A 19,063-nucleotide genomic window follows, 5' to 3' on the forward strand; every position below is an offset into this window, starting at 1 on the left:
CCCCAAGGGGTCTTTCATATGTGATGTCCTCGATATCTGCACTACTCAAGGTGAATACTAAGTCCAGCCTTGCTGGTTCATCCTCTCCTCTCTCTCTTGTAGTGTCCCTTACGTGTTGGCACATGAAGTTTTCCAGTGTGTGTGTGTGTGTGTGTGTGTGTGTGTGTGTGTGTGTGTGTGTGTGTGTGTGTGTGTGTGTGTGTGAGCGTGTATTTGTGTGTGTGTGCTTGTGTGTGTGTGTGTGCGTGTATGTGTGTACTCACCTAGTTGTACTCACCTAGTTGAGGTTGCAGGGGTCGAGTCCAAGCTCCTGGCCCCGCCTCTTCACTGGTCGCTACTAGGTCACTCTCCCTGAACCATGAGCTTTATCGTACCTCTGCTTAAAGCTATGTATGGATCTCTGGCCCCCTAGACTGTACTCCGTCTGCGGTCTTCTTTGCCCTTCCCCAATCCTCATGACTTTGCACTTGGTGGGATTGAACTCCAGGAGCCAGTTGCTGGACCAGATCTGCAGCCTGTCCAGATCCCTTTGTATTTCTGCCTGGTCTTCGATCGAATGAACTCTTCTCATCAACTTCTCGTCATCTGCAAACAGGGACACCTTGGAGTTTATTCCTTCCTTTATGTCGTTCACAAATACCAGAAACAGCACTGGTCCTAGGACAGACCCCTGTGGAACCCCGCTGGTCACAGGTGCCCACTCTGACACCTCGCCACGTACCATGACTCGCTGCTGTCTTCCTGACAATTATTCCCTGATCCATTGCAGTGCCTTCCCTGTTATCCCTGCTTGGTCCTCCAGTTTTTGCACTAATCTCTTGTGTGGTACTGTGTCAAACGCCTTCTTGCAGTCCAAGAAAATGCAATCCACCCACCCCTCTCTCTCGTGTCTTACTGCTGTCACCATGTCATAGAACTCCAGTAGGTTTGTGACACAGGATTTCCCGTCTCTGAAACCATGTTGGCTGCTGGTGATGAGATCATTCCTTTCTAGATGTTCCACCATTCTTCTCCTGACAATCTTTTCCATGATTTTGCATGCTATACATGTCAGTGACACTGGTCTGTAGTTTAGTGGTTCATGTCTGTCTCCTTTTTTAAAGATTGGGACCACATTTGCTGTCTTCCATGCCTCAGGCAATCTCCCTGTTTCGATAGATGTATTGAATATTGTTGTTAGGGGTATACATAGCGCCTCTGCTCCCTCTCTCAGGACCCATGGAGAGATGTTACCTGGCCCCATTGCCTTTGAGGTATCTAGCTCACTCAGAAGCCTCTTCACTTCTTCGGATAGACTGCTTGTTGCGTGTGTGCGTGTATGTGTGTGTGTGCGTGTATGTGTGTGTGTGTGTGTGTGTGTGTGTGTGTGTGTGTGTGTGTGTGTGTGTGTGTGTGTGTGTGTGTGTGTGTGTGTGTGTGTATATGTGTGTGTGTGTGTGCATGTGTATATGTGTGTGTGTGTGTGCGTGTATGTGTATGTGTATGTGTGTGTGTGTGTGCGTGTATGTGTATGTGTGTGTGTGTGTGTGTGTGTGCGTGCGTGTGCTCACCTAATTGCACTCACCTAATTGTCGTTACAGGGGTCGAGACTCAGCTCCTGGCCCCGCCTCTTCACCGATCGCTACTAGGTCCTCTCTCTCCCTGCTCCATGAGCTTGATCATACCTCGTCTTAAAACTTTGTATGATTCCTGCCTCCACTACATCGATTGCCAGACTATTCCACTTCCTAACTACTCTATGACTGAAGAAATAATTCCTAACATCCCTTTGACTCATCTAAGTCTTCAGCTTCAAATTGTGACCCCTTGTTTCTGTGTCCCATCTCTGGAACATCCTGTCTTTGTCCACCTTGTCTATTCCACGCGGTATTTTGTATGTCGTTATCATGTCTCCCCTGACCCTCCTGTCCTCTAGTGTTGTCAGACCAATTTCCTTTAACCTTTCTTCATAGGATATTCCCCTTAGCTCCGGAACTAGCCTTGTTGCAAACCTTTACACTTTCCCTAATTTCTTGACGTGTTTGACCAGGTGTGGGTTCCAAACTGGTGCTGCATACTCCAGCATGGGCCTGCGTGTGTGTGTGTGTGTGTGTGTGTGTGTGTGTGTGTGTGTGTGTGTGTGTGTGTGTGTGTGTGTGTGTGCGCGCGCTTGAGTGGGTCTAAGTAGAGTTTTGCTCTTGAATGCGCAGAACAGTGGCAGGTTAATATAAATAATACTGTAATATCCGCCTCCGCCATCCTTGTAGGTTCCACCACCGACCGAATCTGCGGGTGGCGATCGAGGAGTCTGGCTTCGGTAGGTTAGTGAGTGTAAATGACCCAGGTTCCGGGTTTCACAGGATTCACTTCCAGGGCTCCTTGGTGAAGATGATCGAATACCTCTCTGGTGCACTTAACTTCACGTAAGTAAACCCAGTAACATTAATTATATCTATAGAGAAAGAAAGGTAGTCAATTTACATGCCACTGTGCGTAGGCTGGTCGTAGAAAAGAAAACGAGGCAGTTGCAGAGCTGCGAGCATGAATATCTAACCTATGCACGAGGCTACGCATATTCACTTCCTTTTCAAGCATGAACAATGTTATGAGAAGTGTTCTTGTTTCTTTCTCACTCTGCTGTCTCTTATTTGTGATCCTCAGTTCTTTGCTTTTGATATGTTCGGATATTACCATGCTTTTCTCTAATTTTAATTATTTTCCGTATTTCACAAACTCTACCCATTCTAATACTAAAGAAATTTTATTCTTTCCTTAACGAATGTTTCCTTTGTAGATATCTATATATATGATAGAGTGGGAGAGGCACTGTTGAGAAATTTTAATGAAAATAAGAAAAAATTTTGGAGTGAGTTAAACAAGTTAAGAAAGCCTAGGGAAAATATGGATTTGTCAGTTAAAAACAGAGTAGGGGAGTTAGTAGATGGGGAGATGGAGGTATTGGGTAGATGGCGAGAATATTTTGAGGAACTTTTAAATGTTAAGGAAGAAACAGAGGCAGTAATTTCATGCACTGTTCAGGGAGGTATACCATCTTTTAGGAGTGAAGAAGAGCAGAATGTAAGTGTGGGGGAGGTACGTGAGGCATTACGTAAAATGAAAGGGGGTAAAGCAGCTGGAACTGATGGGATCATGACAGAAATGTTAAAAGCAGGGGGGGATATAGTGTTGGAGTGGTTGGTACTTTTGTTTAATAAATGTACGAAAGATGGGAAGGTACCTAGGGATTGGCAGAGAGCATGTATAGTCCCTTTATATAAAGGGAAAGGGGACAAAAGAGACTGTAAAAATTATAGAGGAATAAGCTTACTGAGTATACCAGGAAAAGTGTACGGTAGGGTTATAATTGAAAGAATTAGAGGTAAGACAGAATGTAGGATTCCGGATGAGCAAGGAGGTTTTAGAGTGGGTAGGGGATGTGTAGATCAGGTGTTTACATTGAAGCATATATGTGAACAGTATTTAGATAAAGATAGGGAAGTTTTTATTGCATTTATGGATTTAGAAAAGGCATATGATAGAGTGGATAGAGGAGCAATGTGGCAGATGTTGCAAGTATATGGAATAGGTGGTAAGTTATTAAATGCTGTAAAGAGTTTTTATGAGGATAGTGAGGCTCAGGTTAGGGTGTGTAGAAGAGAGGGAGACTACTTCCCGGTAAAAGTAGGTCTTAGACAGGAATGTGTAATGTCACCATGGTTGTTTAATATATTTATAGATGGGGTTGTTAAGGAAGTAAATGCTAGGGTGTTTGGGAGAGGGGTGGGATTAAATTATGGGGAATCAAATTCAAAATGGTAATTGACACAGTTACTTTTTGCTGATGATACTGTGCTTATGGGAGATTCTAAAGAAAAATTGCAAAGGTTAGTGGATGAGTTTGGGAATGTGTGTAAAGGTAGAAAGTTGAAAGTGAACATAGAAAAGAGTAAGGTGATGAGGGTGTCAAATGATTTAGATAAAGAAAAATTGGATATCAAATTGGGGAGGAGGACTATGGAAGAAGTGAATGTTTTCAGATACTTGGGAGTTGACGTGTCGGCGGATGGATTTATGAAGGATGAGGTTAATCATAGAATTGATGAGGGAAAAAAGGTGAGTGGTGCGTTGAGGTATATGTGGAGTCAAAAAACGTTATCTATGGAGGCAAAGAAGGGAATGTATGAAAGTATAGTAGTACCAACACTCTTATATGGGTGTGAAGCTTGGGTGGTAAATGCAGCAGCGAGGAGACGGTTGGAGGCAGTGCAGATGTTCTGTTTAAGGGCAATGTGTGGTGTAAATATTATGCAGAAAATTCGGAGTGTGGAAATTAGGAGAAGGTGTGGAGTTAATAAAAGTATTAGTCAGAGGGCAGAAGAGGGGTTGTTGAGGTGGTTTGGTCACTTAGAGAGAATGGATCAAAGTAGAATGACATGGAAAGCATATAAATCTATAGGGGAAGGAAGGCGGGGTAGGGGTCGTCCTCGAAAGGGTTGGAGAGAGGGGGTAAAGGAGGTTTTGTGGCTAAGGGGCTTGGACTTCCAGCAAGCGTGCGTGAGCGTGTTAAATAGGAGTGAATGGAGACGAATGGTACTTGGGACCTGACGATCTGTTGGAGTGTGAGCAGGGTAATATTTAGTGAAGGGATTCAGGGAAACCGGTTATTTTCATATAGTCGGACTTGAGTCCTGGAAATGGGAAGTACAATGCCTGCACTTTAAAGGAGGGGTTTGGGATATTGGCAGTTTGGAGGGATATGTTGTGAATCTTTATATGTGTATGCTTCTAGACTGTTGTATTCTGAGCACCTCTGCAAAAACAGTGATAATGTGCGAGTGTGGTGAAAGTGTTGAATGATGATGAAAGTATTTTCTTTTTGGGGATTTTCTTTCTTTTTTGGGTCACCCTGCCTCGGTGGGAGACGGCCGACTTGTTGAAAAAAAAAAAAAAAAAAAAATATATATATATATATATATATATATATATATATATATATATATATATATATATATATACATATATATATATATATATATATATATATATGTATAGTATATATATGTATATACATATATATATACATACATATATATATACATATATATGTATATATATACATATATATATATATATATATATATATATAGGTAGTAGGTTGGTAGACAGCAACCACCCAGGGAAGTACTACCGTCCTGCCAGATGACTGTGAAACAAAAACCTGTAACTGTTTTGCATGATGGTAGGATTGCTGGTTTCTTTTTCTGTCTCATAAACACGCTAAGATAACAGGGATATCTTGCTACTCCTACTTACACTTTGGTCACACTTCACAGACACGCACATGCATATATATATATACATACATCTAGGTTTTTCTCCTTTTTCTAAATAGCTCTTGTTCTTTTTTATTTCTTCTATTGTCCATGGGGAAGTGGAAAAGAATCTTTCCTCCGTAAGCCATGCGTGTCGTATGAGGCGACTAAAATGCCGGGAGCAATGGGCTAGTAACCCCTTCTCCTGTATACAATTACTAAAAAAGAGAAGAAGAAAAACTTTATAAAACTGGGTTGCTTAAATGTGCGTGGATGTAGTGCAGATGACAAGAAACAGATGATTGCTGATGTTATGAATGAAAAGAAGTTGGATGTCCTGGCCCTAAGCGAAACAAAGCTGAAGGGGGTAGGAGAGTTTCAGTGGGGGGAAATAAATGGGATTAAATCTGGAGTATCTGAGAGAGTTAGAGCAAAGGAAGGGGTAGCAGTAATGTTAAATGATCAGTTATGGAAGGAGAAAAGAGAATATGAATGTGTAAATTCAAGAATTATGTGGATTAAAGTCAAGGTTGGATGCGAGAAGTGGGTCATAATAAGCGTGTATGCACCTGGAGAAGAGAGGAATGCAGAGGAGAGAGAGAGATTTTGGGAGATGTTAAGTGAATGTATAGGAGCCTTTGAACCAAGTGAGAGAGTAATTGTGGTAGGGGACTTGAATGCTAAAGTAGGAGAAACTTTTAGAGAGGGTGTGGTAGGTAAGTTTGGGGTGCCAGGTGTAAATGATAATGGGAGCCCTTTGATTGAACTTTGTATAGAAAGGGGTTTAGTTATAGGTAATACATATTTTAAGAAAAAGAGGATAAATAAGTATACACGATATGATGTAGGGCGAAATGACAGTAGTTTGTTGGATTATGTATTGGTAGATAAAAGACTGTTGAGTAGACTTCAGGATGTACATGTTTATAGAGGGGCCACAGATATATCAGATCACTTTCTAGTTGTAGCTACACTGAGAGTAAAAGGTAGATGGGATACAAGGAGAATAGAAGCATCAGGGAAGAGAGAGGTGAAGGTTTATAAACTAAAAGAGGAGGCAGTTAGGGTAAGATATAAACAGCTATTGGAGGATAGATGGGCTAATGAGAGCATAGGCAATGGGGTCGAAGAGGTATGGGGTAGGTTTAAAAATGTAGTGTTAGAGTGTTCAGCAGAAGTTTGTGGTTACAGGAAAGTGGGTGCAGGAGGGAAGAGGAGCGATTGGTGGAATGATGATGTAAAGAGAGTAGTAAGGGAGAAAAAGTTAGCATATGAGAAGTTTTTACAAAGTAGAAGTGATGCAAGGAGGGAAGAGTATATGGAGAAAAAGAGAGAAGTTAAGAGAGTGGTGAAGCAATGTAAAAAGAGAGCAAATGAGAGAGTGGGTGAGATGTTATCAACAAATTTTGTTGAAAATAAGAAAAAGTTTTGGAGTGAGATTAACAAGTTAAGAAAGCCTAGAGAACAAATGGATTTGTCAGTTAAAAATAGGAGAGGAGAGTTATTAAATGGAGAGTTAGAGGTATTGGGAAGATGGAAGGAATATTTTGAGGAATTGTTAAATGTTGATGAAGATAGGGAAGCTGTGATTTCGTGTATAGGGCAAGGAGGAATAACATCTTGTAGGAGTGAGGAAGAGCCAGTTGTGAGTGTGGGGGAAGTTCGTGAGGCAGTAGGCAAAATGAAAGGGGGTAAGGCAGCCGGGATTGATGGGATAAAGATAGAAATGTTAAAAGCAGGTGGGGATATAGTTTTGGAGTGGTTGGTGCAATTATTTAATAAATGTATGGAAGAGGGTAAGGTACCTAGGGATTGGCAGAGAGCATGCATAGTTCCTTTGTATAAAGGCAAAGGGGATAAAAGAGAGTGCAAAAATTATAGGGGGATAAGTCTGTTGAGTGTACCTGGTAAAGTGTATGGTAGAGTTATAATTGAAAGAATTAAGAGTAAGACGGAGAATAGGATAGCAGATGAACAAGGAGGCTTTAGGAAAGGTAGGGGGTGTGTGGACCAGGTGTTTACAGTGAAACATATAAGTGAACAGTATTTAGATAAGGCTAAAGAGGTCTTTGTGGCATTTATGGATTTGGAAAAGGCATATGACAGGGTGGATAGGGGGGCAATGTGGCAGATGTTGCAAGTGTATGGTGTAGGAGGTAGGTTACTGAAAGCAGTGAAGAGTTTTTACGAGGATAGTGAGGCTCAAGTTAGAGTATGTAGGAAAGAAGGAAATTTTTTCCCAGTAAAGGTAGGCCTTAGACAAGGATGTGTGATGTCACCGTGGTTGTTTAATATATTTATAGATGGGGTTGTAAGAGAAGTAAATGCGAGGGTATTGGCAAGAGGCGTGGAGTTAAAAGATAAAGAATCACACACAAAGTGGGAGTTGTCACAGCTGCTCTTTGCTGATGACACTGTGCTCTTGGGAGATTCTGAAGAGAAGTTGCAGAGATTGGTGGATGAATTTGGTAGGGTGTGCAAAAGAAGAAAATTAAAGGTGAATACAGGAAAGAGTAAGGTTATGAGGATAACAAAAAGATTAGGTGATGAAAGATTGAATATCAGATTGGAGGGAGAGAGTATGGAGGAGGTGAATGTATTCAGATATTTGGGAGTGGACGTGTCAGCGGATGGGTCTATGAAAGATGAGGTGAATCATAGAATTGATGAGGGAAAAAGAGTGAGTGGTGCACTTAGGAGTCTGTGGAGACAAAGAACTTTGTCCTTGGAGGCAAAGAGGGGAATGTATGAGAGTATAGTTTTACCAACGCTCTTATATGGGTGTGAAGCGTGGGTGATGAATGTTGCAGCGAGGAGAAGGCTGGAGGCAGTGGAGATGTCATGTCTGAGGGCAATGTGTGGTGTGAATATAATGCAGAGAATTCGTAGTTTGGAAGTTAGGAGGAGGTGCGGGATTACCAAAACTGTTGTCCAGAGGGCTGAGGAAGGGTTGTTGAGGTGGTTCGGACATGTAGAGAGAATGGAGCGAAACAGAATGACTTCAAGAGTGTATCAGTCTGTAGTGGAAGGAAGGCGGGGTAGGGGTCGGCCTAGGAAGGGTTGGAGGGATGGGGTAAAGGAGGTTTTGTGTGCGAGGGGCTTGGACTTCCAGCAGGCATGCGTGAGCGTGTTTGATAGGAGTGAATGGAGACAAATGGTTTTTAATACTTGACGTGCTGTTGGAGTGTGAGCAAAGTAACATTTATGAAGGGATTCAGGGAAACCGGCAGGCCGGACTTGAGTCCTGGAGATGGGAAGTACAGTGCCTGCACTCTGAAGGAGGGGTGTTAATGTTGCAGTTTAAAAACTGTAGTGTAAAGCACCCTTCTGGCAAGACAGTGATGGAGTGAATGATGGTGAAAGTTTTTCTTTTTCGGGCCACCCTGCCTTGGTGGGAATCGGCCGGTGTGATAATAATAAAAAAATATATATATGTATATATATATATAATATATATATATATGTATATATATATACATATATATTATTTATTTTATTATCAACTGGCCGATTCCCACCAAGGCAGGGTGGCCCGAAAAAGAAAACTTTCACCATCATTCACTCCATCACTGTCTTGCCAGAAGGGTGCTTTACACTACAGTTTTTAAACTGCAACATTAACACCCCTCCTTCAGAGTGCAGGCATTGTACTTCCCATCTCCAGGACTCAAGTCCGGCCTTTCGGTTTCCCTGAACCTCTTCATAAATGTTACTTTGCTCACACTCCAACAGCACGTCAAGTATTAAAAACCATTTGTCTCCATTCACTCCTATCAAACACGCTCACGCATGCCTGCTGGAAGTCCAAGCCCCTCGCACACAAAACCTCCTTTACCCCCTCCCTCCAACCTTTCCTAGGCCGACCCCTACCCCGCCTTCCTTCCACTACAGACTGATACACTCTTGAAGTTATTCTGTTTCGCTCCATTCTCTCCACATGTCCGAACCACCTCAACAACCCTTCCTCAGCCCTCTGGACAACAGTTTTGGTAATCCCGCACCTCCTCCTAACTTCCAAACTTCGAATTCTCTGTATTATATTCACACCACACATTGCTCTCAAACATGACATCTCCACTGCCTCCAGCCTTCTCCTCGCTGCAACATTCATCACCCATGCTTCACACCCATATAAGAGCGTTGGTAAAACTATACTCTCATACATTCCCCTCTTTGCCTCCAAGGACAAAGTTCTTTGTCTCCAGAGACTCCTAAGTGCACCACTCACCCTTTTCCCCTCATCAATTCTATGATTCACCTCATCTTTCATAGACCCATTCGCTGACACGTCCACTCCCAAATATCTGAATACATTCACCTCCTCCATACTCTCTCCCTCCAATCGGATATCCAATCTTTTATCACCTAATCTTTTTGTTATCCTCATAACCTTACTCTTTCCTGTATTCACTTTCAATCTTCTTCTTTTGCACACACTACCAAATTCATCCACCAATCTCTGCAACTTCTCTTCAGAATCTCCCAAGAGCACAGTGTCATCAGCAAAGAGCAACTGTGACAACTCCCACTTTATGTGTGATTCTTTATCTTTTAACTCCACGCCTCTTGCCAAGACCCTCGCATTTACTTCTCTTACAACCCCATCTATAAATATATTAAACAACCAAGGTGACATCACACATCCTTGTCTAAGGCCTACTTTTACTGGGAAATAATTTCCCTCTTTCCTACATACTCTAACTTGAGCCTCACTATCCTCGTAAAAACTCTTCACTGCTTTCAGTAACCTACCTCCTACACCATACACCTGCAACATCTGCCACATTGCCTCCCTATCCACCCTGTCATACGCCTTTTCCAAATCCATAAATGCCACAAAGACCTCTTTAGCCTTATCTAAATACTGTTCACTAATATGTTTCACTGTAAACACCTGGTCCACACACCCCCTACCTTTCCTAAAGCCTCCTTGTTCATCTGCTATCCTATTCTCCGTCTTACTCTTAATTCTTTCAATAATAACTCTACCACACACTTTGCCAGGTATACTCAACAGACTTATCCCCCTATAATTTTTGCACTCTCATTTATCCCCTTTGCCTTTATACAAAGGAACTATGCATGCTCTCTGCCAATCCCTAGGTACCTTACCCTCTTCCATACATTTATTAAATAATTGCACCAACCACTCCAAAACTATATCCCCACCTGCTTTTAACATTTCTATCTTTATCCCATCAATCCCGGCTGCCTTACCCCCTTTCATTTTACCTACTGCCTCACGAACTTCCCCCACACTCACAACTGGCTCTTCCTCACTCCTACAAGATGTTGTTCCTCCTTGCCCTATACACGAAATCATAGCTTCCCTATCTTCATCAACATTTAACAATTCCTCAATATACACATATATATATATATATATATATATATATATATATATATATATATATATATATATATATATATATATATATATATATATATATATATATATATATATATATATATATATATATATATATATATATATATATATATATAATATATATATATACACATATATATATATATATATATATATATATATATATATATATATATATATATATATATATATATATATATATATAATATATATATATACACACACATATATATATATATATATATATATATATATATATATATATATATATATATATATATATATATATATATATATATATATAAAATATATATATATATATATATATATATATATATATATATATATATATATATATATATATATATATATATATATATATATATATATACATATTTATATATATATATATATATATATAAATTATATATATATTAAAGTAAGAAATATAAATTATTCTAATGTCTTGTTGATATTTTGAGCCCTATTGTTGGCAAAATTTCTAACTTTAATGTTAAAAACAACATAGGCTTGGTTGATAAATTAAGCTCCTTGACTGACTTAAATGATTTTAACATGGTTAGTTTTGATGTTACTTCCTTGTTTACGAAAGTTCCTGTTGATGATTTATTAAGTTTATTATCTGAAGAACTCGTTAACTATGATTTACCATTGCCAGTTCCTACTATCATTAAACTTATTAAACTTTGCATTGTTGATGCAAAATTTGTATTTAATGATAAGTTTTACACTCAGAAGTTTGGTATGGCAATGGGAAATCCTCTTTCACCTGTTCTTAGTAACCTATACATGGATTTTTTTGAAACAAGGTTGCCTAACACAATCCTCCCTAATAGAGCTAAATGGTTCAGATATGTTGATGATATGCACTGGAAGAAAACCAGAATGCAGATGTAATATACACAGTCTTTGCAAAAGCATTTGACAAATGCGATCATGGCGTAATAGCCCATAAAATACGTGCTAAAGGAATAACTGGGAAAGTGGGGAGATGGATCTTCAACTTCCTAACAAATCGAACACAAAGAGTAGTGGTCAACAGAGTTAAATCGGAGGCTGCCATAGTGAAGAGCTCTGTTCCACAAGGCACAGTACTCGCCCCCATCTTATTCCTTATCCTCATATCAGACATAAACAGAGATATACACCACAGCACCGTATCATCCTTTGCGGATGATACTAGGATCTGCATGAGGCTGTCAGCTGCTGAGGACGCGGTTAACCTCCAGGAAGATATAAACAAAGTTTTCCAGTGGGCAACGGTAAACAATATGATGTTCAATGAGGACAAATTCCAACTACTCCGTTATGGAAAACTGGAGGAGATAATAACTAGAACAGAGTATACTACTGACTCCGGCCATACAATAGAGCGGAAAAATAATGTAAGGGACCTGGGAGTAGTAATGTCTGAGGATCTCACTTTCAAGGATCACAACAGTGCCACGATCGCACGTGCAAAGAAAATGATAGGATGGATAATGAGAACTTTCAAAACGAGAGATGCCAAGCCCATGATGATCCTTTTCAAATCACTTGTTCTCTCTAGGCTGGAATACTGCTGTACATTAACATCTCCATACAAAGCAGGTGAAATCGCAGATCTAGAGAGTGTACAGAGATCCTTTACTGCACGTATAAGTTCTGTCAAGCACCTTAACTACTGGGAACGCTTGGAAGCACTTGACTTGTACTCGTTGGAACGCAGGAGGGAGAGATATATCATAATCTACACTTGGAAAATCTTGGAAGGAATGGTTCCAAATCTGCACACAGAAATCACTCCCTACGAAAGTAAAAGACTGGGCAGGGGATGCAAAATGCCGCCAATAAAAAGTAGGGGCGCCATTGGTACACTAAGAGAAAACACCATAAGTGTCCGGGGCCCAAAACTGTTCAACAGCCTCCCATCAAGCATTAGGGGAATTGCCAATAAACCCCTGGCTGCCTTCAAGAGAGAGCTGGACAGATACCTAAAGTCGATGCCGGATCAGCCGGGCTGTGGCTCGTACGTCGGACTGCGTGCGGCCAGCAGTAACAGCCTAGTTGATCAGGCCCTGATCCATCGGGAGGCCTGGTCGTGGACCGGGCCGCGGGGGCGTTGATCCCCGGAATAACCACCAGGTAACCTCCAGGTATATTTTGTGTCTTATGCCCAAAAATGTAGATATACACCATTTCCTTGGAAAATTAAATAGCTTAGCCCATTCTATAAATTTTACTGTTGAGTTTGAAGAAAATAACTCATTGCCTTTTCTAGATGTTTTAATTATTAAGGGTAATAATGAATTCAAATTTAAAATTTACAGAAAACCTACAAATTACTGTTCCTATGTCCACTATTATTCCTCGCATCAAGATAGAGTCAAACTGTCTGTTTTCTCATCAATGTTTTTGAGAGCTTTACGAATTTGTAGTCCTGAGTTCATAGATGAGGAAATATCCAAAATTTATGAAATAGGTAATGATTTAAAATACCCAAGAAATGTAATTGATAAATCTTTTAAAGTTGCTAGAAATACTTTTTACAATCCAAAAAGGGACAACCAGCCTTATTCAACTAAAAATATGTTGGTTCTCCCTTACCATGAAAACTTGGTTGATATGCCTTCTCTTCTTAAGACTTTTAATATTAAAGTTGTATTCAAAAATTTTGATACAGTAAAAAAACTTTTGCTAAAGAATTCCTCCCAAAATGCTGATGGATATGTCTATAAGATTACTTGTAAAATCTGCGATAAAGTTTATTACGGTCAAACTGGTAAAAATCTCGAACTAAGATTAAAACAACATAAATATAGCATTAGAACTGGACAAGATTCCAATGCTCTATTTATTCATGTAAGAGACTTTAACCATCCAATTGGTTTTCAAAAAGTTGAGAAAGTAGTATCAAGCAAGTCCATGGTCGACAGGAATATAATTTAATCTTGTTTCATAAAAAGCAGTTTTGAAAATAATATGAATATTTCCTTTGGTTTATATAAATTAGATCCATTTATAATAATAGAATTTGGGAAGAATTTAATAATACACTGGACAAATAATAATTTTTAAATTTTCTTGGGTAGAATAGTTTGTTGGTGAGTTGTGCAAAGGACCTGTCCAGTTGGGCCGGTGCGCGTCAGGTGTTTAACCGTTGTGGGATCTGATAGTGAGGTGTTGGCCAGACCCCTTATATAGCTTGCTTGGATGCTTTCTTAGTTCCTTGATAATGTGAGTAGTCACGAAAGCGCTTGGAATTTCTCTATTCTTTCAGAGTGGTTGTTTTGCATATTCTGAAATCACCTGTTTACTGTGATCTTATTGCATATATTTATATATATATATATATATATATATATATATATATATATATATATATATTTATATATATATATTTATATTTATATATATATATATATATATATATATATATATATATATATATATATATATATATATATATATATATATATATATATATATATATATATATATATATATATATATATATATATATATATATATATATATATATATAGGTTTACACTACAAGTTTATACAGTATACGATTGAACAATCATTTAAGGAGAATCGAGCTAATGGAGAATTAGGTCGCAATAGTTGTAAATATATGAAATTCTTGGTGTGTGGATCAGGATCACTACTATTGAAGTAAATGAAATATTCGAGGATTATTAGTATAATCATTGGGAAGTTTTAACCCGTAGGATTATACAGCGTCTGTGGGGGGATGGAAGAAATTCAGGCTTAATCCAGGGAAATGGAGGACAGATCCATTTTCCTAGATCAAGAATAAGGATGATGGGGACGGGGAAAATAGGAATAATGGAAGATAATAAATGGTGTTATAAACATGGATGTGGGTGTAAGAAAAAATACTCTCGATTTGAGGAAGTAGAGTTGGATGGTCTTGTCCCAAGGAATTGGAGCAGGATGTAAAAGAGGATCTCTCGGTCCAAGGAAATGGAGTTGGGTTGTCTTGTGCCTAGGCTGTAGGAGAGAGTCTCTCGATCCAAGGCAGTAGAATTGGTTGATCTTAGGTGGTAATGAGATGATCTGAATGACACTATCAAATATGAGTGAGTTTAAGGGGAGCCTGACACCTGGGGTGATGCAGGTGTCAGACGTCACACTTACACCTGGGGTGATGCAGGTGTCAGGTGTCACACTGACACCTGGGGTGATGCAGGTGTCAGGTGTCACACTGACGCCTGGGGTGATGCAGGTGTCAGGTATCACACTGACACCTGGGGTGATGCAGGTGTCAGGTATCACACTGACACCTGGGGTGATGCAGGTGTCAGACGTCACACTTACACCTGGGGTGATGCAGGTGTCAGGTGTCACACTGACACCTGGGGTGATGCAGGTGTCAGGTGTCACACTGACACCTGGGGTGATGCAGGTGTCAGGTGTCACACTGACACCTGGGGTGATGCAGGTGTCAGGTGTCACACTGACACCTGGGGTGATGCAGGTGTCAGGTATCACACTGACACCTGGGGTGATGCAGGTGTCAGGTGTCACACTGACACCTGGGGTGATGCAGGTGTCAGGTGTCACACTGACACCTGGGGTGATGCAGGTGTCAGGTGTCACACTGACACCTGGGGTGAAAATATAGGATTCCACTTAAGTGGTTATGAAAGACTCTTATAACACCATGCTGTGGTCACTGGTAACTTACCATGGTGTGGTTACCAGTAACTTACCATGGTGTGGTTATCAGTAACTTACCATGGTGTGGTTATCAGTAACTTACCATGGTGTTGTTACCAGTAACTTACCATGGTGTTGTTACCAGTAACTTACCATGGTGTGGTTACCAGTAACTTACCATGGTGTGGTTACCAGTAACTTACCATGGTGTGGTTATCAGTAACTTACCATGGTGTTGTTACCAGTAACTTACCATGGTGTTGTTACCAGTAACTTACCATGGTGTGGTTACCAGTAACTTACCATGGTGTGGTTACCAGTAACTTACCATGCTGTGGTTACCAGTAACTTACCATGGTGTGGTTACCAGTAAGTTACTATGGTGTGGTTACCAGTAACTTACCATGGTGTGGTTACCAGTAACTTATCATGGTGTGGTTACCAGTAACTTACCATGGAGTGGTTACCAGTAACTTTCCATGGTGTGGTTACCAGTAACTTACCATGGTGTGGTTACCAGTAACTTACCATGGTGTGGTTACCAGTAACTTACCATGGTGTGGTTACCAGTAACTTACCATGGTGTGGTTACCAGTAACTTACCATGGTGTGGTTACCAGTAACTTACCACGGTGTGGTTACCAGTAACTTACCATGGTGTGGTTACCAGTAACTTACCATGGAGTGGTTACCAGTAACTTACCATGGTGTGGTTACCGGTAACTTACCATGGTGTGGTTACCAGTAACTTACCATGGTGTGGTTACCAGTAACTTACCATGGTGTGGTTGCCAGTAACTTACCATGGTGAGGCTACCAGAAACTTACCATGGTGTGGTTACCAGTAACTTACCATGGTGTGGTTACCAGTAACTTACCATGGTGTGGTTGCCAGTAACTTACCATGGTGTGATTACCAGTAACTTACCATGGTGTGGTTACCAGTAATTTACCATGGTGTGGTTACCAGTAACTTACCATGGTGTGGTTACCAGTAACTTACCATTGTGTGGTTACCAGTAACTTACCATGGTGTGGTTACCAGTAACTTACCATGGTGTGGTTACCAGTAACTTACCATGGTGTGGTTACCAGTAACTTACCATGGTGTGGTTACCAGTAACTTTCCATGGTGTGGTTACCAGTAACTTTCCATGGTGAGGTTACCAGTAACTTACCATGGTGTGGTTACCAGTAACTTACCATGGTGTGGTTACCAGTAACTTACCATATTGTGGTTACCAGTAACTTACCATGGTGTGGTTACCAGTAACTTACCATGGTGTGGTTACCAGTAACTTACCATGGTGTGGTTACCAGTAACTTACCATGGTGTGGTTACCAGTAACTTACCATTGTGTGGTTACCAGTAACTTACCATGGTGTGGTTACCAGTAACTTACCATGGTGTGGTTACCAGTAACTTTCCATGGTGTGGTTACCAGTAACTTTCCATGGTGAGGTTACCAGTAACTTACCATGGTGTGGTTACCAGTAACTTACCATGGTGAGGTTACCAGTAACTTACCATGGTGAGGTTACCAGTAACTTACCATGGTGTGATTACCAGTAACTTACCATGGTGAGGTTACCAGTAACTTACCATGGTGTGGTTACCAGTAACTTACCATGGTGTGGTTACCAGTAACTTACCATGGTGTGGTTACCGGTAACTTACCATGGTGTGGTTACCAGTAACTTACCATGGTGTGGTTACCAGTAACTTACCATGGTGTGGTTACCAGTAACTTACCATGGTGTGGTTACCAGTAACTTACCATGGTGTGGTTACCAGTAACTTACCATGGTGTGGTTACCAGTAACTTACTATGGTGAGGTTACCAGTAACTTACCATGGTGAGGTTACCAGTAACTTACCATGGTGTGGTTACCAGTAACTTACCATGGTGAGGTTACCAGTAACTTACCATGGTGTGGTTACCAGTAACTTACCATGGTGTGGTTACCAGTAACTTACCATGGTGTGGTTACCGGTAACTTACCATGGTGTGGTTACCAGTAACTTACCATGGTGTGGTTACCAGTAACTTACCATGGTGTGGTTACCAGTAACTTACCATGGTGTGGTTACCAGTAACTTACCATGGTGTGGTTACCAGTAACTTACCATGGTGTGGTTACCAGTAACTTACCATGGTGAGGTTACCAGTAACTTACCATGGTGAGGTTACCAGTAACTTACCATGGTGTGGTTACCAGTAACTTACCATGGTGTGGTTACCAGTAACTTACCATGGTGTGGTTACCAGTAACTTACCATGGTGAGGTTACCAGTAACATACCATGGTGAGGTTACCAGTAACTTACCATGGTGTGGTTGCCAGTAACTTACCATGGTGAGGTTACCAGTAACTTACCATGGTGAGGTTACCAGTAACTTACCATGGTGTGGTTACCATTAACTTACCATGGTGAGGTTACCAGTAACTTACCATGGTGTGGTTACCAGTAACTTACCATGGTGTGGTTACCAGTAACTTATCATGGTGAGGTTACCAGTAACTTACCATGATGAGGTTACCAGTACCATGCTGTGGTTACCAGTAACTTACCATGGTGTGTAACTTACCATGGTGTGGTTACCAGTTACCATGGTGTGGTTACCAGTAACTTAACTTACCATGGTGAGGTTACCAGTAACTTACCATGGTGTGGTTACCAGTAACTTACCATGGTGTGGTTACCAGTAAATTACCATGGTGTGGGTACCAGTAACTTACCAGTAACTTACCATGGTGAGGTTTCCAGTAACTTACCATGGTGTGGTTACCAGAAACTTACCATGGTGTGGTTACCAGTAACCATGGTGAGGTTACCAGTAACTTACCATGGTGTGGTTACCAGTAACTTACCATGGTGTGGTTACCAGTAACTTACCATGGTGTGGTTACCAGTAACTTACCATGGTGTGGTTACCAGTAACTTACCATGGTGTGGTTACCAGTAACTTACCATGGTGTGGTTACCAGTAACTTACCATGGTGTGGTTACCAGTAACTTACCATGGTGTGGTTACCAGTAACTTACCATGGTGTGGTTACCAGTAACTTACCATGGTGTGGTTACCAGTAACTTACCATGGTGAGGTTACCAGTAACTTACCATGGTGTGGTTACCAGTAACTTACCATGGTGTGGTTACCAGTAACTTACCATGGTGTGGTTACCAGTAACTTACCATGGTGTGGTTACCAGTAACTTACCATGGTGAGGTTACCAGTAACTTACCATGGTGTGGTTACCAGTAACTTACCATGGTGTGGTTACCAGTAACTTACCATGGTGAGGTTACCAGTAACTTACCATGGTGAGGTTACCAGTAACTTACCATGGTGAGGTTACCAGTAACTTACCAGGGTGTGGTTACCAGTAACTTACCATGGTGTTGTTACCAGTAATTTACCATGTTGCGGTTACCAGTAACTTACCATGGTGTGGTTACCAGTAACTTACCATGGTGTGGTTACCAGCAACTTACCATGGTGTGGTTACCAGTAACTTACCATGGTGTGGTTACCAGTAACTTACCATGGTGTGGTTACCAGTAACTTACCATGGTGTGGTTACCAGTAACTTACCATGGTGTGGTTACCAGTAACTTACCATGGTGTGGTTACCAGTAACTTACCATGGTGTGGTTACCAGTAACTTACCATGGAGTGGTGATATGCACCTTA

The 19,063-nt window shown here is 40.7% G+C and overlaps 1 protein-coding gene across 1 annotated transcript in view; it reads left to right on the forward strand.

The window, feature by feature from the left end:
* The window catches only part of LOC128691598 (glutamate receptor ionotropic, delta-1-like), an 84,533-nt gene that overhangs the window by 40,768 nt on the left and 24,702 nt on the right, over window positions 1-19,063 (forward strand). Inside the window, exon 6 of the mRNA XM_070088961.1 lies at window positions 2,247-2,402. Within this exon, the coding sequence (XP_069945062.1) occupies window positions 2,247-2,402 (156 nt within the window). The remainder of the gene's footprint in view (window positions 1-2,246; window positions 2,403-19,063) is intronic.

The sequence above is a fragment of the Cherax quadricarinatus genome, chromosome 26 (assembly GCF_038502225.1).
Source record: "Cherax quadricarinatus isolate ZL_2023a chromosome 26, ASM3850222v1, whole genome shotgun sequence".
NCBI classification, from domain to species: domain Eukaryota; kingdom Metazoa; phylum Arthropoda; class Malacostraca; order Decapoda; family Parastacidae; genus Cherax; species Cherax quadricarinatus.